Raw genomic sequence first — 23,157 nt, forward strand, 5'->3', positions numbered from 1 at the left:
TCCAATTATAAATTAATATCATGCCCTGTTGAGATTCCCTACAGAGCAAGACTTCAATTGCTTGGAAATAAATTCCAGTATGACTTACAATCAGATTTGCCTGATGTCCACTGTGTACTCTGAACTATTCTCAAATAGGCCTCCTATAAATTCATTTGCTCCATAGAAACCTGGAAGTTCCCCATCCACTCTATTATAAAATTTCTCAAGGGAGTTCCAATTTTTATTTCACTGGCCACCAAGGTCCAAGTGGAAGGAATGGTAGTTTTGAGAATTCCAGACAAATATTCTTTTTATTTACGTGAAAGGTAATAAACTTATAATACATAAATTAAATTATGTGACATTATAAAATGTAGTTGACATTGTATAACCCTATCATAAAGGATAGGTGTTAATTATTTTGCTCAATAGGTTAATTTTCCTAACTGTTACTTAGTAGGATAAATCTTGGCCAATCTTACCCTGATCTGGTTGGTTTGTGCTTCTGTTCCCAGACAAGCTGCTATCCTTGGTTCCTCCATTACATGGTTTACTCTGGCCAGAAGCAGGACATTCTCTGCTGCTGTTGACTTCACTTAGCCACTGATGCCCATCACAACTTACTGAAGAATCTAACTGGCTTTGTTCCACTTCCTCTGAATTCAAACTTATATTACTAATTCCATCAAGAATTTCAATATGCTCTTTATCACTTGAACTAGAGCTTTCACTATCAATTGTAATAGATGGAGATGGAAAAGACATTAAGTCTGCTTTCATGCAATTTTCTTCTTTCTCATTGTCAACTTCTATTTTAGACCCACAGGTATCTGTTTCACAGGTTTGTGAGGTATCAAAAGTCCAACCCTGAGCTTCCCAATACTGAAACTGTTCCAAATAATACCAATAAAGTTGACTATAGTGTTGTTCCCATTCCTCCTTTGTATCAGGAATGTTCCAAGGTTCAGAACATAGTGTCTGATCTGAATGTTTTTCTTGCCAGCTTTGCCATAATATTCCTCCACCATATTCGTTCCAATATTTTTCCCATTTTTCTGTGATTTCCAGCTTTGGAGTTAATGTATTTTCAACAGGAAGATTTTCAGTTTCAGTATCTTTTTTGGTTTGACGTTTACTTGTTTTGGTGCTCTCATACTGTTCAACTGAAGATGGATCATCTGAAGCCAAAATGTCATCTTCACATTCTTGTCTCCAAGATTCTCTTATAATTTCATCTAAGTACTTCTTTTGATGTTTTTTCTTTTTCCTTTTTATTTTAACTTTATTTCTAGTATTCATAGAAACCTACATAAGATAAATAACTTGAATATAAAATGCAGCTCACAAATAAACTATAAAATAAAGAGAATCCAGGTCTATTTTAAACACTAAATTATTTACTGTCAAATCCACATCCTGGGTTTTTAGTTATACAAACAAGTTAATCTTACTATTTATGTTTCCAGGAGGAGGGAAAAAGGATATATATCAAAACTTGCAGTTTTAATTAATTTATAAATATGTATGTTTAAAAAGAGGTAGAATGCTCTAACTTATGAATATGTTAGATTTGGGATAAAAAAATTCTTTGTGATATCTTACAGAGAAAACTAAGAAAGAGAAACATAAGTAACTTACCTCAAAATTCTTATGTGCAGATATCCCACCAAACTGAAGTGGTAGTCCCATACTTCTCATGAGTTCAGCCTCAGAATCAAGTTCACTTTCATCAAGGCCTAAGCCTTTACTGTCATGTGACTCTGCAGTGCCACCTTCCTCCCCTTCTTCCTCTTCTGTAGCTTGGTCTCCTACAGACAGCATCTGTTAGCTTCATTTTATAGAAAATGCAGATGCACATTTTTTCATCATTTTATTTTTAAAAAATTTATTTGTTTGAGAGAAAGAGAACATGAACACACATCACAAGCCCATGGACAAGCCCACACAAGCAGGGGGAGGGGCAGAGGAAGAGGACAGACAGGCAGACTCCCCTCTGAGTAGGGAGCCCAATATTGGGGTTGATCCCAGGACCCTGAGATTATGACTCTAGCCAAAATCAAGAGCTGGACACTCAACTAACAGAGGCCCCTCATCCTCATTTTAAAGAGAAACCTGAGACCAAGAGTTATGCAAAGGTTACGATTTTTTAGGGGTAACACAGACAAGTAAGAAATAGCCAATTAAGAATCAGGAGACAACTTCTAATATGGCTCTGCCCACCACCAGCTGCCTAATCAACTTACACTTGCTGAGCATGTCCTCTGTGCTGTGTACTGTGCAAAGTACTGAGGATATAAGAGGGAATGTGGCAGAATAACTACAGGGAAAACACATTTTCACATTCCTTATTACTCAATAAGTAACATTATTATTGGATATATCATAATCAATAAGGATATATCATACTCAATAAGGAATATCATTATCATTATCAATGAGCAATATTCCTCAATTAGATCAGTGAATTTAAAATGATGATTTGTGGAGTTTACTTTAGGATCTAGTAAGAAGAGTGGCAAAAGGTTATGTCTTTAGGTGCCTCATGGTTTTTTCAATCACAACTGGGATTTATATTCTGTGACTCCGTGGGAGTCATGATTTAATGAAAGCTATAAAAGTCTGAAATCCCCTAAACTGGAAGTTCCTTTCAAATGCCCTGATTCTCCCAGAAAACCTGTTTTATTATAACGAAACAAGTTTAGCTTTATACTAGCATGGTTATATAAAAGTTTACCACACCATTAATTGGACAAATGCCATTCAAAAGCTCCATTAACCATTTAAAATGTGAAAGAAGTATCACTTTATTCACTGACATACTCAATTAGGGCTGAGCTGCACTCCAGCTAAATGATCATAGACAATAAAAGAGTGAATCTTACAAACCAAAAATGGGGACTGTAAATAAGAGGAATCTTCTGTGTATAAATTCTACTAAAACAAAGAGGGAAAAAAGATACCTACTTAAAGAAGATTCTACTCACCATTCTATTCAATGAACTTATGAAAGATCAGGAGACAGCAAATAGGAAAAACAAATGTGCTAAGTTTTATGATCCTTTCATGGTATGCATATTTTATGTTCACTAGGAGCCTGGTGTCTAAAGAAACCTTATTTGTACATTACATTGAAATGTAAACCAAACACTTCATTCAGTGATCAACTAAAGAAACAGTGATTTGTTCCACCACTGTGAGAGCTAAAGGATTTTTAAGGGTAACATGATGCACTTAATTTGTGCTGAATTTAGCCTAGAACTCACGCTAGTTTTCTATCTAGAGAAACAAAAAAGACCTGTGTGGAAAGAACAAATGAGGTCACTGAGGGAAGTCTGAGAGAGACCAAGATAGTTTTCAGGTTAACTAGGTAAGACTCAAAATACATAATAAATTCTATTTGTTATCTGTGAAAGTTAACCCAGATTGTGGCCTCTTTAACTCAAACAGAAGACTAAGGATGTTCACTTTGCATTTATCCTGAATAATTTATCTATACAGTTGTTAAAGTATTAAACAAGAAGGTCATTAAACTGAGGTGGCTTGAAGGCCTTCGTTGTCTCTGTAAGGAAACCAAAGACATAAGCCACAATCAAAGCACTCAAATCTAAGAAAAGAACACTGAAGAACAACTAATCACAAACAGCTAACTAGGCTTCCCCAAATGAGGTCATTCCTTAAGATAGAGCCAATCAATAATTTCCTTGCTTTGCTTCTATATCCTCTCTACTAAAAAACTCTCCCCTAACTCCTGTCCTATAGTGGTGCTCCTATCTAGGAAGCTGGCAACTGCCTGAGTTGCATAGATATAAGTTCAAATAAACTCCTGAAAATTTTAATGTGCCTCTGTTTATCTTCCCGCACAATAAAATTTTGCTGAAAAAAAATATGTTCTCTACTTTTCAAAGCTTCAAATTTCATCTTGCTCTTATCTAATGGCAACAACTACATAGAGCAAAAGAGGCTACCTCAACTCCACACAGGAGCTAGCTACAGAAAAAAAAAAAGATGTGCTTTGACAGGGATTCTAGAACCACGTTATAATAAAAAATAAGGAAAGTAACCTGTGATTACTGGTTGTCATTTATAATATTTAATGCCAACAAATTAATGTAGTATAACAAATTATATTTAAAATAAATACACTATTAGTTACTTTGCGCAAGAAAAGGGCCATAATGTTTTACACTGTATTACCTGCATTGTCGCCACTGCCTTTGACATAGTAGCCTTTTAAACCCAGATTGCACAATTTTCGATCTCTACAAAGCAAATTAAATAGTCAATATTGAAATAAATTATAAACTTGAGAAAAAAACAAGTTTGAGGCAGCACAGATTAATTAACAAGGTTAAGGAACAGAAAAGCAATCTGCTAATATATTTTCCTCATCTGTAACGTACAGGTAATAATACATAACCTGTGAAGTTATTATAAGAATAGTATATTGTAAAATATTTAATAGATAGCACATGGGAAGCATCTTTAATTGTTAATTACTGATTATTAAAATTAAATGGTAGTTCTGGTTTGGAGGAAGAATCAATCTTACAATACATGAACAATGAAGTGTTCTTTAAATTTGCTCGAAGAAATGAGCATAAAAGTGGAAAGATCTATCTTACACACATATATAAATCCACATGCAGATCCTACTCCATTTGCAAATAGGCCAAGTTATCATGCCTAGTAGACAAGATATTAATGGTCTGAGCAAAGGCTGTTGTGGGGATTAACCCCCAAAGTTCTTATTTAAATATTTAATCAAACTGAAACATAAATCAAAACAATTCACCCTCAATTTTAAAATTTTATCTACCTACCTACCTACCTATCTAGGTAAGCCCCAAGCTCAACCTGGCCCTTGAACTCATGACCCCGAAATGGAGAGTCACATGTTCCACCAACTGAGCCAGACAGCCATCCTAGTCTCAACAATTTTTAAAAAACAGTGAATGATTAAACTTTTCTTTACATTATCTACTTCTAAATTTTTTCTCTATCTGCTAAGACTGGAAACTACCTAACGCAAATGAGTTTAACGAACAATTAAAAATTAAAATTTCTATATTATCTTCCTACCATTAAATTCAGCTGTAAAAAACACCACCAGAAGTGCCATAATAAGGCAATCTTCAAGTATTAGCGAATATTATTTTTCTAATGGGGCAACAATAAAGTCAACAAAATAAAATTCCTGTATATTTGATATATTTTATTGTCCTCCTGTTTATTTTTTGATACTTTATAAAACATAAAGTAGGTGATCACTCATAGCAGGACAGCAAACAGGCCAGAGGCTAAAGTGCAAAAGTGCTTTGGCAGCATGCCCACTAGTCCCCAAGAACACTGGACAATGGAGAAGTGGTTAGGGTGGTGGGGGAGATCAGCAGCTGTACAGAGGACATCAATGGTGTCCCCACCAGTACCCACAGATATGGGGCACTAGGTGTCAGGTGGAGGAGGAGACTAATATGGTGGCAAGATTGGTTACATTGAGCAAGTAAGTATATTTAGGATAATGACAGCCAAGATTTTCTATACACATACAGGTATTTATGTATGCATGTAAAGCACAGATATATCCTGACTAACTGTGTCTGCTGAGAGAGCATAGAGGCAATGAAAACCCAGGAGCAAAGAACACAATGACCACGCAAGTCTTGGTTTCTGAACACTACTCTGCTAGAAGGAGCCAAGGTACCTTGGAGAAGCGGAAGCTCCAGGTTGAAGCACGGACTAGAAAAGATAAGCCTGGGTCACCTTCTGTGCTAGAGGGTTAGGAGGAGGTCAGAGAATGCCAGGGACACATCAAAATGATATACAAGCCACCTCGAGGGGCCCATAACAGCTAAAACTATGTGAACATCAAAATAAATGAGTAATAAAATAGAATGTACTAAAAAAATGAATAATCCAGAATTCATGTTAATGTAAATAAAGGAGTAAACAAATACATGAGGAGAGAAGGCATTCTCCCTGCAGAATGCCAACTAATAAAAGCAGAATGATAGAGAATTGCTCTTTGGAAACCTTCTGAGGCAGCTGATTCAGGCACAGGAACAGGGTACTAATACTGGAGTACTTTCCCTCCAAATACTAATACATACAAATGGAACCAGTTTGACTTTACAGCAGAGATAGTTATGAGACTGCAACATAATTAGGTAATGGAGGTCAATGTCATCAGGGGTGGAATGGGTCCACAGCAAGTGACTGAAATGATGCAGAGCCAAACACAGGATTATTTCTGTGGCATTCCTGCCAAGACGGCATGGCCCAGCTCTGTTTGTGCTGAAATGTCAGATAGACCCAGGTTAAGGAAGACCAGCACACAAGATAAGGTCTGCATTTTTTAAAATTTTGAGGCCATGATAGGGAGGGAAAAGGTGAAGAATTTTTCCAAAAGAGGAGATTGACAAGTCATAAAAGGAACTATGTGGAACTCTGGATCAGAAAGAAAAGAGACACTGCTGGGAAAGTTGGGGAAATATGAACCCACTACAGTGGTTATGAAAGAGAACACATTTGTTTTAGGGAAATACACAATGGAGTATTTAGGAGTAATGGGGAATCATATGTGCAGCTTGCTCTCAAGTGGTTCAGAAAAAGACTAAAAACTGTGTGCAGGGGAGGAGGAGGGCACACGCGTGTGTCTGTGTGTATTCAGAGGGAGAGATAGAGCAAATGCAGTTAACTGTTAATACTAGGTGAGTCTAGGAGGGGAATATCAGAGTTCTTTGACCTATTTTTGTTTTTTTGTTTAAGTTTGAACCCATTCTTTACTCCTGTACTGACCTATTTTTGCAAGTTGGAAATTATTTTAAAATGATTTAAGAAAATTAAGAAAAGCCTGTTATTTATAGTATAAACAATTTTATAACAAGAATTTACTACTCCATCATTTCCCTATGTTCAATTCTAGGCTTTGTATATAATAAAAGACACAATTTTACATAACTGTAATCATAGTGTAGATATTTTATATTCAGATATGTTAATACAAAGTATTTTTTCATTTTACTACTGAGCCGTTATAAAGATTATTTTTTTTTTAAAGATTTTATTTATTTGAGGGAGAGAGAGTGTGAGTGAGAGAGCAGAAGAAAAAGGAGCAGTGGAGGCAGAGGGAGAAGCAGGCTCCCCTCTGAGCAGAGAGCCTGATGCAGTGCTTGGTCCCAGGACCCTGGGATCATGACCTGAGCTGAAAGCAGTTGTTTAATGGGACTGAGCCACCCAGGTGGCTCTATAAAGATTATTTTTAAGAGCTCCATTATATTATACATATATAACTAATGGAAACCTGAATGCATAGTTGAAACAGAATTATTATTCTAGAGCTCATAAGACAGTATGTTAATATAATGTCCTCAGATGATAAACATTAGTTAACGATGTTAGGTTCTATTTCCTGCCTTTGAGGAGAGGTGTACAATAACCTTACTCAGTATGAGAATCAATTCAATACTAAAAAGGTATTAGGCACCTATGCTAATGCTCATTTTCTGTTTTCTGCTACATGGACTATTTTCTCAGTTTAATAACTTATTCTAGAATCAATGTGTTGTTTTAAGACTGAAACAAACAAAGAAGACTGTGAAACAAACCTTTTCCCTATCTGGAAAGCAGGGTTAAACTAATAAGCCTCTGAAATTCCAGCATGTCTCCAAAGTCCCAAAGATTCCTCCACTTGATGTTAGCCCAAAGGCCTAGAAGTGATCCCAAAGACTTCTCAAGTGGCTACTGGAAATAATTTCAAAATGTTCTTTTCATTCTAAAGGATTATAATTTATCTGGGCATTAAATGATCTAAAGGAAAAAGCCATTCTTTTCTCTCCTTATTTTGAACTCAATTTTACTTGAACTAAGTAAATAGAGGTTCTAAGTTTTAAGAATATGTATGAAATTACCTGAACTATAGAGGAGGAATGTTTTAATTCAAATGAGACTAAATTCAAACTAATTGATATATACACCAATTACATTGTGTTTAAAATAAAGTTACTTTAATTGAAATCTAGAAGCATAGTTTTGTAGGGGTACGGCATGACAATTTTTCTCAACCCTTTACATTTATAACTTACATTGTTTTTCTGTTCTTTCTGGAAAGGAGTACAACCCCAAGACTCAAATCCAGCTTTAGGCTAAGAACTAAGTATGCAGTCTTGGCTTTCTTTTGTTTTTTACTCAGAGTTCTGATTGTTGCTCCTTCCCGCTCAAATATACCCCAGTTTATCTCTGCTCTTTAGACTTCTTTTCAAATACTACTTCCTTCAACAATCTCTTGTGATCTGTGGAGAAAGGTTAGGTTTCTGCTATCATATATATCTGTACTTTTCTCTTACAGTACTTACAAGAGTAATTTGCTAAATATATATGTAACAATTGTCCTAATATTCATCTCCTTTGCTAGAAAGTAAACTCAAAGGGTGTGGGACAGGCAGTTCTTGTACCCCGGTGCCCATCAGCGTAGCTAATACAAGGAAGCACAAAAAGCATTTATTGAATGAATACATGCATGCATGTGTACAAGGACAATACTTTTAAAATTAAAGTGATTTCCTTTTGGATTAATTTTCCAATTACTCCACAAACACACAATGGCAAACAGTGAGAACTGCTTCAAACTTAAACTTTACTCCAATAAACTATATTAAAACTCTAGCACATAAAATTTGCTTCCTCAAGTTGAATCTAACAATCAGCCTGTGAGATAACCGGGGCAGATATACCTGTTTTAGGGATGAAGAAAAGATTCAAGTGGCTAAACTCACCTAATATAAAGAAAGCCTCACCCAGAGTACAATTCTTCAGTCAGTTTTTTCCTACCCGCCGGCTATCTTCCATGCAGGGCGATGTTTACCCCAAACATATATTTTCCAAAAATGCATTTCAAAACTCCAAAGAGCTAAATCTTTTTTTCTCGGGTAATTAGAAACTCTATTTCAGCGCATTTGCGCTTTAATAAAACTTAAGGTTTTAAAAATGTTAACCCCCAAGAGTTACTCAGCCTTCAACTTGTGACGTCACAGCCACTAAGGAGATTTCATTTTACATTTCCCTTCTCCCGATTTTTAAATGTCCGCTCATTAAAACGAAATAAATCAGCTGCCATTTTTTTTTCCCCCACAAAAGCCTACAAAGTAGATTTTACTCTTTGACTTAATGGCAACCGGCGACCTCTCCGTGAAGCCCAAGATTTTTTTTTTTTTTTCCTGAAATATCACCCTGCCCAAGGGTCTTATACTCCGGCCGTGGATCCCAATTCCATGTAGTTTGCAAGGCCTACATTTCTGGGAAATAACCATGTTAGAGATGAAGAGGAATACGATTTTTTACTTACTCTACAAATGCCCTGGAGCAGAGGCAAAGGATTTTATGATCCTCTTCCAGGTCTTCAATGAAGAGAAACATTTCGGCCACGCGGCTCCACTTCTCGCAGCACATTTTACCACCTCAGTGCAGGACGTTCTGCGGGAAGCAGCACGGGACAGGCCTTTCCGGCCTCTGCTCGGTTCCCGGAGACCGAAGGGAGGTCTCGCCGGCGCGCCCAGGGGTACGTCAGGGAACAGGAACGGGCCCGGGGCCCCTCGAACCTGGAGCGGGCAAAGGAGCCGCCACCGGAAGTGGCTCCGGGTGCTCACGGGAAGGGGCGGGGCGATGGGGGTGTCACACTCAACGCCGTCCGTGCTGCAGCGGCAGTTTGTCTTTTTCTTACCAGGTTGCTCCGGGGAGAGACCCGCCGCTGAAATTTCTCCTTTTCCCTCGGTCGCCGAGCCACCGAAGAGCTCCCGCCGCTGTTCGAGGGTGAGGGCGAGCCGCTTCTGCCCCTCCCGCCCGAGGTGTGTCGGTCCTCATCTTGGCTTCCTAGTGCTCCTCCCCTCCGGGCGCACAGCTCCGCGTCAGTCGCGCGGGGCTCGGAGCGGCCAAGGCCGCACGTCTAGTCTCGGTGGGACCGCCCGGGAGTCCCCGGCGGGGGCGGGCGGGCTGGGCTTCCCGCGGCACTCGGTGTAAGCTCGGGCACGGAGTGGCGGGGGCGCGTGATCCTGCCTGGGTCACAACGAGCCTATTCTCTCCGCCGCGCATCCCCCCTCGCGCTCAAAAACCTCGTTTTGTCTCAACTTGGGCGGCGGGGCGAGGTGTCCGAACCTGGGCAGAGGCCTCTGGGCTTGCCCCGTGACCTCTGTTTCCAGGATCCGAATCGAGCCTCCTGGGCTCGCGGGGCCGCAGGAATGAAGTGGTTAAGAAGGCTTCCCGCAGGTCGGGCGCGGAATCCGGGTCTGGTGCTCCCTCGCTACCTGTGTGACCCGGCAAGCGACTTAACCCTTCTGAGCCTCCTTGTGATCATCCGTAGAATCGGAGTGATGAAGAGTCCCTGCTTCCTAGGGCTGCTGGAAGGGCTGAATGAAACTGTGCCTGTCAGACCTCTCATTGCTATTAACAGTTTCCGTGGCTACCTGGTGTGCGCGCGGCGGACGCCGCGTCGGTCCCTGGGGTTTGCCGCGGGTGGAACAGGTCTCTGTCGTCCTCAGGCGGCGGACGCGGAAGAAAAATGCGTGTGCGCTTAAGGATGCGGAAAACCGGAACGCCACTGCTAGATCTGAACAGGGCAGTTGGCGTTCAGCGTGTGGTAGTCGGTGAGACTGTCCAGGCAGCTTCCTCCAAGAAGCGAGTTCCAGCGCGAAGGTGGCGGGAGCGTTTCCGGACTTGGTTGTGCTGTTAATGCCAAAATAGCATTCTTTAGCGTGTGTAACGACTGAGGTAAAATCCGGGTGTTTAAGGCTTACTATTTAAGGTTTAGTATTTTGGTCGCGTTTTCCATGGGATGGAAATAGAAAATTAATTTTCCAAGTGAAATGTTTACTTCTACACGAACTGCTTATTTCCACATCCGTGCTGCTGTCTTACTTTGGGATCCGGGCTATGCTCATTTGAGTGTCTCAAGAAAGTAGGAGTGCTGCACAGTTACGGACACGCCGGTGTAGACAGGCAGCATCTGGGGCACGAGGAGAGGTGAAGAAAAAAAGCTGGAATAGTAATGATCACAGTGGAGGATTTTAGCTAGAAGTTGAAGGACATTCTGGGTTTAAAAAAAAAAAAAAGCAACAACCCAGAAACAAAACACAAAACCTTGAAAGGTCGTTCATAATAGAAACTAGAGTTTGAAGCTTGAATCTGAAGGGCATTGTTTTAAAGATAAAATGATTAGGTTTCCCAGATATATTTATTTAATTTATATTAGAGAAACTTCTTTTAGTTTGAAGTGGAATGCTTACTCACTAGGGCTGAATCCTAAACCCCTGTTAAACAACTATTAACAATGCAGGAGAGAAAAGGGAAATTAATTTTATTTCAGTGACTATTTAATTTAATCAGCATTTTCAGTGTATCTTCAATGTGGCTTATATACTAAAAGTAAGAAATGGATCTGTTGGCATCCATGGTGCTAAAAGTCCTGATAATGGGTGTTTAAAAATTGTTTAATTTTTGTAAAGCTTTCTAGAAAACAAAAAATCCTCTGTTCTGATGTATTATTTTTCAAAATACTCTTACTTTGAAAATGTATAAGGTCATTTACAGTAAATGTTCCTCACCAGCAATATCAGCATGGTGATATTTTCTTTATATGTGATGCACACGGCTATGTTTAACTGTAGATTTTTTTTTTTTAATAGGAAATGACCTGGAATTTTGGTAATTAAAATACTGTATCTCCCCCAGAACATCTTTTACAATTATAGTTTTTAATTGGATTAGAATAGATTGGTAAGGAGTCAAATATAGTCTATGCCAAATTGGAGGGAGAGGAGGGCTAGGCGGAAGTAGAGGGAACAGAGATTGCAATTTTAACATTTTCAGCCTTTCTGTGAGAGAGACAGAGACCGAGAGAGAGAGGGGAAGAGAGAGATTAAAGAAAGTGTAATGAAAACCAGAGTAGGAAGTAGGAGAACCGGGTTTTAATTTTGGCCCTTGTTTCTTCACTGAATGAATTTAGTAACTTTGGGCAAGTCAGCTTGGCTTTCTCTTTTTAACTGGTTTCTGCAAAATTAAAAGATTGTGTTCATTGAGTTCTAAAGCCCTGCTCTCACACCATCAAAAGTAAGTATTTTATCAACTTAAAAGCTTATTATTCAGATTCTTCTGGTAGTTCTTTAGTGACAAACTTTAGGGCACTGTCTTGGTCCACATCTTTTGTCAGAGATTTGAATGAACACAGTTAAGGTCTATCTTTATTTAGCTCGTATTTGTTAGGTGCTTACTATGTGCCAGGCATATTGTTCTAAGTGCTTTACATATGTTTTCTCATATGATTTTGTTTACTAGTGTATCCCCAAGTGTTTAGAATAGTGTCAAGCACAAGTTATTTGCTTAGTAAACATATGTTGAGTAAATGAATTAATAACCCAATGTTTTAAGTCTTATATGAGCCATGCCATGCCCTTTCTTATACACTGTATTCTGTCCCTTCTGGCCTAGTCAAGGACTGCTGCCAACAATTACTCCTCTCCTGCCTCATCTATTTCTTACTCTCCCACTGAGGCATTAGCATTGGTATTAAAGACCATGTTTTCTTTCATCTCAAAACAATAACAGACTTGGCCCACATTCCTCTCTTCCTTTTTGCATCAGCATTCCTATAAAGAGTTGTCCATATTTGCTGTTTCCAATTCATTTCCTCTCACTTTTTCATGAATTTACTCCACCCGACTTTCATCCCCACTGTACAAAATAGTTCTTAATTATCTGGACTTGTCAGTGTCTCTGTGTTGTAAAACCCAATGGTCCATGATAATTTCTTAGACCTCTCTGCATCATTTGAAACCACTGAATAACTCCTTTCTTCTTGGGAACACTTTGTTACTTTGACATGCAGGGTGCCACTCCTGGAAGGGGAATGCTGGTTCCTCATTGTTGTCCCAACTTCTAAAATGTTGAGTGCCCCAGTGTTCAGTTCTGGGGGCTCTTTTTAATTCTATATTTCCTCCCTAGAAGGATCTTTTTTAGTTTCATGGTTTTCATACAATATTTATATTCCCAATTCCCAGATATATTTCTCCAAATTTGATCTTCCTGCTAATCTCTATGACCAGCTGCCTATTTAAGGTCTTCACTTGGATGTCTGCTAGAATCTTTACATGTTTAAAACTGAATTTCTGATCTCTCTTCCAATCCCAGACCTGTTCTTCCTGTAACTCCATCTTTTCACAAGCAAGCTAATATGATGACGATGCTATCAATGCTTACTTAGGGCTTACATAGTGGAAGGTACTCTTCTAACGTTTTTTAAAAACATATATTCTTGGGGCACCTGGGTGGCTCAGTGATTGAGGCCTCTGGCTTTGGCTCTGGTCATGGTCTTGGAGTCCTGTGATTGGGCCCCATGTGGGGCTCTCAGCATGGCGGGGATCCTACTCTCCCCACCCCCCGCCTGCCTCTCTGCCTACTTGTGATCTTTGTCTGTCAAATAAATAAATAAAATCTAAAATATGTGTGTGTGTGTGTGTGTGTATTCTTCACAACAGTTTTACTAGACAGGTATTGCTATTATCCCCACTTTACAGATGGAGAGACTGAGGCAGACTTAATAAGTAACTTGCCTAGGTCATACAATAAGTAACAGAGTCTCCTAGAGTACAGACCCATATTGCCAAAACACTGTAGTCATCCCAGACTTCTCTCTCTCTCTCACTTATATTGTACATCCATTCATCAGCAACTCCTTTGGCTTTATCTTCACAGTATATCCAGAAATTATCATCTCTTACAGACTTTCACTCTGTCACGTTGTCCAAGCCACTTTCATCTCTCATTTCAATTATTGCCTGAACTTCCTATTTGCTTCCTATGCAGTGTATTCTCAATACGGCAGTCATTTAAAACCCAAGTTAGGCAGTCTCACTCTTCTGGTGCCTTCTTCATCTCACTTAAAGTTAAACTAAGCCTACAGAGTTCTACAGTGCTACTCCTCTCTCCATTTCTGACTGCTCTCCCTATCACTCTTCTTCAGCCTTCTTCCTTGTTGCTCCTCAGACCACACCAGTAGACATCCTTTGTATTTACTTTTATTTTAGCCAGGACTTCTCCTCCAAATACCCACATAGTTTGCTTCCTCATTTCCTCAGGTCTCTGCTCAAATGTACCTTTCAAAGAGTCCTTCCCAGGCAACTGTATATAACACAGCAACCCTCCCTCCTACCCTCTTGAGTGATATAGACCTCTATTTTTCTCTTATCCTGCTGTATATTTCTCCATAGCACTTATCATCATCTAATGTAGTATATGTACCACCATATCCTAATTTTATAGATCTTAGCAAGTTGAGTTACAAGTGGGTTACTCAATATCATACAACTAGAATCTGTCATGGGGAGTGACCTGAGTGCTGAAAGGTTATGAAACTAGGGTCTGAGGAGTGATTGAAAGAATTAAGGATTCTGACCAGAAAATGGGATTTCACAGCTCATCATAGCTTTGTTGAAACTTGAGAGTTTGTGTAATGAAAAAGGTTCTATGGTGTAGAACTGGGTGCAGTAGGGAAAAGTTACAGTGAGATAAGTATGTGCAAGATCTGGATGATTTTGAAGATGGAATCGACACCTTTTGAGTTTTCTGTTCCGGAAAGTTTAAATCGAATTCGAGGATGACTATTTTGAAGGAGCTTCTTGTGTGCAGCACCGGGCCACTGTTCATTGACTACTTATGAAGATGTCCCTCTTTGCTGTACTGTGCTTGTTTGATAAGTCAGAGTGTAATTGAGGATAAGAAGTACAGTTCTATTACCAGTTTGAGTGGGGGGTAGTACTAAAGGTTTTAAGATCATAAGATATGGGGGGGTGCCTGGGTGGCTCAGTGGGTTAAGCCTTTGTGGCTCAGGTCATGATCTCAGGGTCCTGGGATCAAGCCCCACATCAGGCTCTCTGCTCAGCAGGTGGCCTGCTTCCCCCTCTCTTTTTGCCTGCCTCTCTGCCTACTTGTGATCTCTCTCTCTTTGTCAAATAAATAAATAAATAAAATCTTTAGGAAAAATAAAATCACAAGATGTTATGATCCTGTTAAAGTCAGAAATGAGACTAGATTATTAGGGCCATTGTATTAAGCAGTAAGGGACAGATCATCAAAATGATTGGTTTTTAGGCCTAGGAAAAGCTCCTTTTAACATATTTGAGAGACTGTCATGTATTTTAATTTATTAACAATATTTAAAATCTCTTTTTCTTTTGAGGTATAATTTAGCATAACGTTGACCATTTAAAAATGTACAACTTCACGGTTTTTAGGGTATTCCCCAGGTTGTACAACCATCATTACAATCTAATTCTGGGCCCTTTTCATTATTCCCAAAGACACCTTTGTTAACATTAGTGGCCACTTCTCATTGCCCCTTCCCCCCAGCCCCTGGCAACCACTTACCCTCTTGTCTCTATTGATTAGCCTATTCTGGTTATTTCATATGAATGGACTCATATAGAATGTGGCCTTTAGTGTCTGATTTTTTTAATCTAGTATGTTTTCAAGGTTCATGCCTATTGTAGCATGAACCATTATCTCTTTTTATGGCTGAATAATATTCTACTGTAGGGGTGAGCACATTTTATTGATCTATCCATCAGTTGATGGGCATTTCACTTTTTTGGCCCTTAGGAGTAATTTTGCTATCAACATTCATACATGAATTTCTGTGTGAATGCATGCTTTCAGTTTTCCGGGGTACATACCTAAGAATAGAATTGTTGGGTCATTAGGTAACTCTTTGTTTAGATTTTTGAGGAACTGCGAAACAGATTTTCACCATGGTTGTACATAAGGTTCTAATTTCTCCATATCGCTTACTTTCCATTTTTGTGATTCCAGCCATCCCAGTGGGGGAAGCTCTCATTTTAAAAGTAGTAAGTTTCACTAAGTTTTTGTTGCCTTCTAAATGTTCAAACCCTGATACATTATAAGGGTTCAAGACTTTAGATGGATTGATGAGAATATGATGTACTTAAAGCCCACATCGTTGTACGGTGACAGATGGTAGCCATATTGTGAGCTCAGCATAACGTATAGAGTTGTCAGATCACTAAGTTCATTGCCTGAAACGAAAATGGCATTGTGTGTCAACTATACTTCAGGGGGAAAAAAAGCCTAGATTGTGAGCTTAATGTGTGTTGTGTTTACCTTCTGTTACCATAGCAGGTGTACAATTTCTCACAAGTAAATGCTTTTGGTTACAAGGAAATTAAGTAAGACTAAATCTTCCATGCCCTGTTAATAAGTCAGTCAGCAAGACAATCTTGGGATAAAGACAACATATAACTGCTCTTGTATATCTGTCTCTCCCTCTCCCTCCATCCCTTTATTTATTTACTCATTTCCTGCCTCATCTATAAAGGGTTTGAGATGATTTTCTTAAAGATTATGTAGCATGGAGGAATGATAAAATATCTCCAAGAATATAATCAGAACCAGGGAAGATAGGAATGAAAGAAGGAAATCTTGTGTAGGACATGATCCTAAGAGCTAATATAAATATACCATTGAATATCATATTTGACTTTGGCTTATTATCTGGGAAAGTTACTAAGAAGAGACCTGGTCAGTTACACATTTTACCTTCAAACTTTTTTTCCAAAGAAGCAAAGGTTTTTATAGCTCTGAAAATTTTTTTCTTTTTTCTCTTTTTTTAATAGCTCTGAATTTTAATTGAAGTCTCAAGTGGTTTTTATATAATGGACATAAATGGTGTGTAAAGCTGTCCTCATTAAATCTTTGGTTGCATGAGTATAATTTTTAACTGTGATACACTAGTGTGGGTCTATAATATATGTCACACATTTGTGAATGTGTCTTGATATTTATTTTATGGGAACTCTAGATATTAATGATTATCTTTTTTTAATCATATGTTTTTCCATTTGTATGCTGTTTTCCAGAGCACATACTCTGAAACTTGGGACAAGAAATTTACTTAATTTCTGGTAAGTTAAGTGACTGGTTTAGAGATAAGTGACATGAAATAATTGTATGGCTATAGTTTCAGTCATTGAACACTTAAGAGAAATTTTAGTGACTATAAGATAGAAATGACAGTGATAAATTTTTTATTATTGCATAATGTTAAAAGAATAGAGATTTTTTTTTTTTTTTTTTTTTTTTTTGGTAAACCTGCTTCTAAAAAACAGTAGCCAAAAATGTATGTCATCATTTCCTAAACAATTGGGTTACTTTTATTGAGTGAAATATTGATGCTTGCTTTTGTGAAGAACAGTTACCTCAACATAACCTGGTTTAAGATAGAAACATTCAGTATGATCCACTTAAGATGTAAGTCAGATTATTAAGATCAGTCTGAAATTTCATTCTTCATCAGGTTTATTTTTCTTTCTCAATTAAAGCTTGTGAGTTATTTCAAAAGCTAAACCTGACATGCTTCATGAACATGCAAATGAAACCTTATTATTTTCACATTGAAGTTTGCAACAAAGTTAACCATAGCAATCTACTCATTTTTGGTATTAAGAAATGACTCTATGTAGTATTTATGTAGACTAAAACATTTAACTTTTCAACTGTGAAAGGAATAACATTGGGTTATTTTTCCCTTCTAGTGGCCAAATTAAAGACCTACCATGACAATGAAGAAAGAGACTGCATTTGTCATTTTCACCTAAAGAAAAATGATAAACAAAAATCAAACCTGTGGCACAGGACAAGATTCTATGCCCTATATGACTTGTCTGATTCACATACTTGAAGAATGGTTTGGTGTGGAACAGTTGGAGGACTATTTGAATTTTGCAAACTATCTCTTGTGGGTTTTTACACCACTAATACTTTTAATACTTCCTTACTTTACTATCTTTCTTCTCTATCTTACTATTATTTTCTTACACATTTATAAGAGGAAGAATGTATTAAAAGAAGCCTATTCTCATAATTTATGGGATGGTGCAAGGAAGACAGTGGCAACTCTCTGGGATGGACATGCGGCGGTTTGGCACGGTAAGCAAGATTACTTCGCTGTCTCTGTGTGGCTCTTCATCTGTGTGGCACTGGAGCTATATCATCATCTCATTTTATTGATCAATAGTAAAAAATATAAGGGATATTTACTATTTCATTTTATCTCTTTGCATACATTGTGTATCTACATGTCTTTCTTAAAATTAGTGTTCCCAAACACATTAGTTCCCATTAAACAAAGAACCATACAACAATGTAGGCTCTTACTGTAACCTAAAATATTAAAGTTTATATGTAAGATAACTAAAAGGCCAAGAAACTAATTGAAACTGTATAGAAACCTATTTTAAAATACTCAAATTTATGTGTAAGACATCTAAAAGAGTAAGAAACTAATTAAAACTGTATAGAAACCTATAGAAACCTGCTTTAATTATTTAGTATTTAATTCGATTTTGTTCAAAATAAGTGAATTTCCTAGTGTAGATATTTAAAAAATGAATATTAACTAATAATATTAAATATAATTTGTATACCATGGTTTACCCATTTTCTGTTTGATTAACTTCAGAGGTCACATGTCTCTTGAATAAATGAGATAGCAACAAGTTTCTCTCTAGGATATTCATTTTTTATCATTTGAGAAATTGTATTGTTCTGTATTTAATGATTGGTTCTGTGGCTACCGTGAAAATTGCCCTCTTGTGGCCTATTATCTCTACCAATTTTTATCTTATTTGTTAGCCATTTTTGCACTAGGACTTATAAAAAAATACAGAGAATTCAGTAGGTGTGTAACAGAGATGTACTTTCTATTTCATTTTGGGCATCAAAGTGGTTTCCCAGAAAGGCACAGAAGCATAGATTTTGAAATAGATACCAGAGGATATATACCACAGCAATACAAGGCTGCTATTAGCAAAGATCACCAGTGACCTGCTTATTAGGCCACTGTGTCATCATTTTAATACTACATGCAGTCTTAGAAGTCTTTTTTTAGTACTTCTTATGCCACCATTGTTGAATGTTTGACATACAGTCTTAAAACTTAGGATAGATTCCGTGTATTATCTCCATTTACAGTTTTCCTGTGAGGAAGTTGAGGAAAAGAGAGATTGTTATTTGCCCAAGGCACACTAGAAAGCTAGGAAGAAAAGTCAGGATACAATCTCAGATATCAAGCTCTAGAGCCTGTGCTGTTATGATCTGTGCTGTGTGGTCAGTTTATTCAGAGAATTCAGGGTCATAGTAGTGGTATTCAGCTGGTTTGCAAACAGGAGCCCTTTGCCTTTGATGTACTGAATTTTGAACATTACTCAATACTAATGCTCTTGCTAGTCATTACAACTCATTCCCTTTTATGGTTGTTTTACGTGAGACAAGATGGTCCTTCAGCATATCACCCGTGTCCATCTGCAGAGATTGCATCTTTGTAGGCTGCTCTATTATCCCAAATAGATAATCCCCTATATTTCAGGATTATGTATATCATAAGGAATTTTGAGTTTATTTATATTTCAGGAAACATGATTTAATTTAGGTAACTTCAAGCACTAAGCTTATTTTGAAATAGAATATATAGTTTTGAGGTGTTTTTATCTTTCTGAGATATTTTTAAATATGCATTTATGGCTCAGAAGAACTAAAATATATAGTTCTTAGCCTGTTTTAAATTTTTTTATGGTAACTTGATACTATATTTTATTGGGATAAATGATACTCTCTTAGAAGTGATTTTTCCTTATTCAGCCATTAAAAAATGAAATCCTGCCATTTACAACAACATAGATGTACCTTGAAGGCATTGTGCTAAGTGAGATAAGACAGAAAAATCCTATATCATTTCACTTATATGTGGCATCTAGAAAAAGGAAAAACCCACCATCATTGAAAAAAGAGGTCAGACTTAATGGTTATCAGAGGCAGAGGATGGGGAAGAGGAATTGGAGGAGGATGGTTAAAGGTATTAACTTCCAGTTACTAGATAAGTTGGTTCTAGGGATGTAATGTACAACATGACTATAGCTAACACTGCTATACAATATACAGTCAAGTTTTAAAGAGTAAATTCTAAGAGTTCTTAATACAAGGAGTAAAATATTTTTTTCTTTACTCTTTTATCGATATGAGATGATGAATGATAGCTAAACCTACTGTGGTAATCATTTCACAATATATGTAATTCAAACCATCATTCTGTATGCTTTCAGCTTATACAGTGATACATACCAATTGTTTCTCAATAAAACTGGAAAAGATGGTTTTATTTGCCCTGTTGTTTAGGGACATATATAAAAGGCATTTGTATGCATATGTGGATTTTGTATTGGTATCAAATCAGTTTTAATTCATGCTTCTTTAAGGAATCTTCAGAGGAATTTTTTAACTAATAAAAATGTTGATTGTAAAAAAATGTGGTAAAAAAAATAAGGCAAATGACGATCACCTTAAATTTACTATTGCAGTTGTGTTTTGTTAAAATTCTGATGTGTTTATAATTTTTTCTGTGTTGCCAACTAGTATTTTTCATGTCACTAAGCCTTAGTGACTTCTAATGACTATATGGAACTCTGTAAATCTTACAATGAATTTAGTCAGTTATCTGTTGAACCATCATTTATTTATAATTTTTTCACTGTAAGTATGTCTGTATGAGACTTTATCCAGCGTGTTGTCTTTTGAAGTTGTATTTTATGTTATACTGTACATAATTTAAGTGCCCTGTCACTTTTCAAAAAATTTCTGATTCTTACTTGCTGCTTAACATAATGCCTATAGTAAATAAAGAAATATTAATTTGATGTTTCTTAAATACCTACATTTCTAGGCAGTTTGCTTGGTGGTAGGTCAATGAAATGCCTACCCTCAAGTTAGCTTTTAAAGTGTTAAAATTTTTGACTTATTTTTCAAAAAACATTATTCCTAGAAAATATGAACATTTTTAAAAGGTGGACTTGTAACATTTAATATTTCCCTTGAAAATTAAGTCCTCTGTAAGATAGCTAGATGTTTTTGAGAAAAGTAAAAGCTATGTATTTTCGCACGACTGTAAAGGTAATGAGGACTGTAACTTTCATCTTAGGGACGTAAGGAATATTTCATTTTTGGGGCTTTTAGTTTTTTTTTTTTTTTTAAAGATTTTATTTATTTATTTAAGTGAGAGAGAGCATGAGCAGAGGGGAGGGGCAGAGAGGGAGAAGAAGACTCCCTACTGAGCGGGGAGCCTGACGTAGGGATTGATCCCAGAACACTGAGATCATGACCTGAACCTAACTGATTGAGCCATCCAGGTGCCCCTTAGTTGTTTATTTTATCTTATTTTATTTTGTGTTTGTTTTACAAGGGAAATTTACTTTATTATCTGAAAATAGGTATGTTTACCTAATGCCATCATAACTGGTTAAATTCATTGGCAGTACAAAATTATTGAAAAATATGGTTTGAATAAGTAGGCTGATCATATGGTTTATTATGTTATATGAGTTAGAGTTTTTTTAAAAATGGGCCATAATAGCATAAACTCAAAAAAATTTTTTAAAGATTTTATTTATTTAATAGAGAGTGTGCCAGAGAGCATGCATGGGGTGGGAGTTGGGGAAAATGGAGCTCAGTGGGGAGCCGCACATCAGGCTCCCCACTGAGCAGGGAGCCTGATGTGGGGCTTGATCCCAGAACCCTGGGGTCTTGCATGACCTCAGCTGAAGGTAGACGCTTAACCGACTGAGCCATCCAGGCATCCCTAAATTCAACTTTCTTTTACTTTATGTTTTATTATTATTTCATAAAGAATGGATACAATTTATTCACTAAAAGGGCCCTATAAATTAAATGGGATGTAGCAAAGCCTATGCGAAAATTAAATTGAGGTATTAAGAGACATTCCCTCTCTACTTCAGTTGGAAAAGCGTTTCCTTTAACCTCTTCTCTTATTGAGTGTGGGATTCCCTGAGCTTAAAACCAGGTTCTCCCCAACTACTGGCTGGTGGCCTTGACAAGTTACCTCACTTCTTTTTCCACTTCCCCCCTCCTTTCTGTCCCCTGCCCTTTGCAACAATCATGAGTTTTCTAAACTTTGTTTTTAAAAAATATTTAGAATTATAGGGAAGCTACAAAAATATTTTTTCCTGCATATTTTCACACAACTTCCCTTAATGTTAACATCTTATGTAACCATTTCTACAGTTACTGACTTAATAATGGTATAATACCATTAAGTAAACTACAGGTCTTACTTAAATGTTACCAGTTTTCTCATCAGTTTCCTTGTACCAGAGTTCCATGCTGCATTTAGTTGCCATGTCTCTTCCAATTTGTGATGGTTATTTAGTTAGGTGTTTTGTTTTGTTTTGCTTTGTTGTATGCATCTTTCATGACTTTCACAGTTTTGAAGAGGACTGCTCAATTATTTTGTAGACTCTCAATTTAGATCTGATATTTTCTGTAATGAGACTGAAGTTATGTGTATTTACACATACTTGACAAGAATACCACAAAAATGATGATGTGTCCATCTCAGTGCATTGTATCAGGTGTTCATAATGTTGCTTTGTCTTATTACTGGTGTAAAGACTTTGATTTTGTGGCTAAGGAGTTGTTTCCAGGTTTCTCTACCATGAAGTTGCTATTTTTTACTTTGTAATTGAAAAATATCTTGGGGGAACCACTTAAAACTATGTAAGTAATCTTTCTCAACCAAGATACTTAATGATTTTAAACCTCATTTTCCTCTTTTAGAAAATGGGTTGTTGTAAGGAGTCAGTGAAATTTCATGTAAAGTAGTATTTAGCATAATTTCTATTACATACTTAATGTTTGATAAATGTTAGCTATCTTAATTGTAGAGCATCTTTTTAATAAAGATTTATTTATTTATTTTAGAGAGTGAGAGTACATGCAAGTATGGGGAGGGGCAATGGGAGAGAGAAAGGGAAAGAATCTCAAGCAAACTTCCCGCTGGGGCTCCAACTCATGATCCTGAGATCATGAGCTGAGCTGAAATCAAGATTTGAAAACTTAACTGGCTGAGCCACTCGGGACCCCAAAGAACATCTTCCTCCTAATAATTTGGAAGGCACCAAAGTATATTGTCTATATCATGATCATAATTAAGTTCAACTTATCATACCTACTATATTCAGAGTCCCTACTGTTTTCAAGATATTTTTAGACCATCAAATTTTTTATAGTTATTCCTAGTAAGAAATGCATTTTGCTGCCCAGTACACACACACA

The 23,157-nt window shown here is 37.1% G+C and overlaps 2 protein-coding genes across 7 annotated transcripts in view; one reads left to right on the forward strand and one right to left on the reverse strand.

The window, feature by feature from the left end:
* TGS1 (trimethylguanosine synthase 1) overlaps positions 1-9,637 on the reverse strand; it is a 39,137-nt gene extending 29,500 nt beyond the window's left edge. For 2 of the 4 annotated variants that reach the window (XM_059166430.1, XM_059166427.1), the window contains exons 1-4: positions 9,323-9,637; positions 4,177-4,241; positions 1,621-1,790; positions 465-1,287 (exon numbers count right to left, since the gene is read on the reverse strand). In XM_059166430.1, the coding sequence (XP_059022413.1) occupies positions 465-1,287; positions 1,621-1,790; positions 4,177-4,241; positions 9,323-9,426 (1,162 nt within the window). In that variant the 5' untranslated portion in view covers positions 9,427-9,637. Of the gene's footprint in view, positions 1-464; positions 1,288-1,620; positions 1,791-2,225; positions 2,268-4,176; positions 4,242-9,322 lie in introns of those variants that run through there. The other 2 variants (XM_059166428.1, XM_059166429.1) reach the window with 2 other exon arrangements.
* Positions 9,638-9,672: 35 nt separating this feature from the next.
* The window catches only part of TMEM68 (transmembrane protein 68), a 44,147-nt gene continuing 30,662 nt past the window's right edge, over positions 9,673-23,157 (forward strand). The window contains exons 1-3 of one of the 3 annotated variants that reach the window (XM_059166433.1): positions 9,673-9,821; positions 16,896-16,940; positions 17,571-17,964. In XM_059166433.1, coding sequence (XP_059022416.1) covers positions 17,640-17,964 — 325 coding nt within the window. In that variant the 5' untranslated portion in view covers positions 9,673-9,821; positions 16,896-16,940; positions 17,571-17,639. Of the gene's footprint in view, positions 9,822-10,607; positions 10,741-16,895; positions 16,941-17,570; positions 17,965-23,157 lie in introns of those variants that run through there. The other 2 variants (XM_059166431.1, XM_059166432.1) reach the window with 2 other exon arrangements.

Source organism: Mustela lutreola, chromosome 3 (assembly GCF_030435805.1).
Source record: "Mustela lutreola isolate mMusLut2 chromosome 3, mMusLut2.pri, whole genome shotgun sequence".
Taxonomy (NCBI): Eukaryota; Metazoa; Chordata; class Mammalia; order Carnivora; family Mustelidae; genus Mustela; species Mustela lutreola.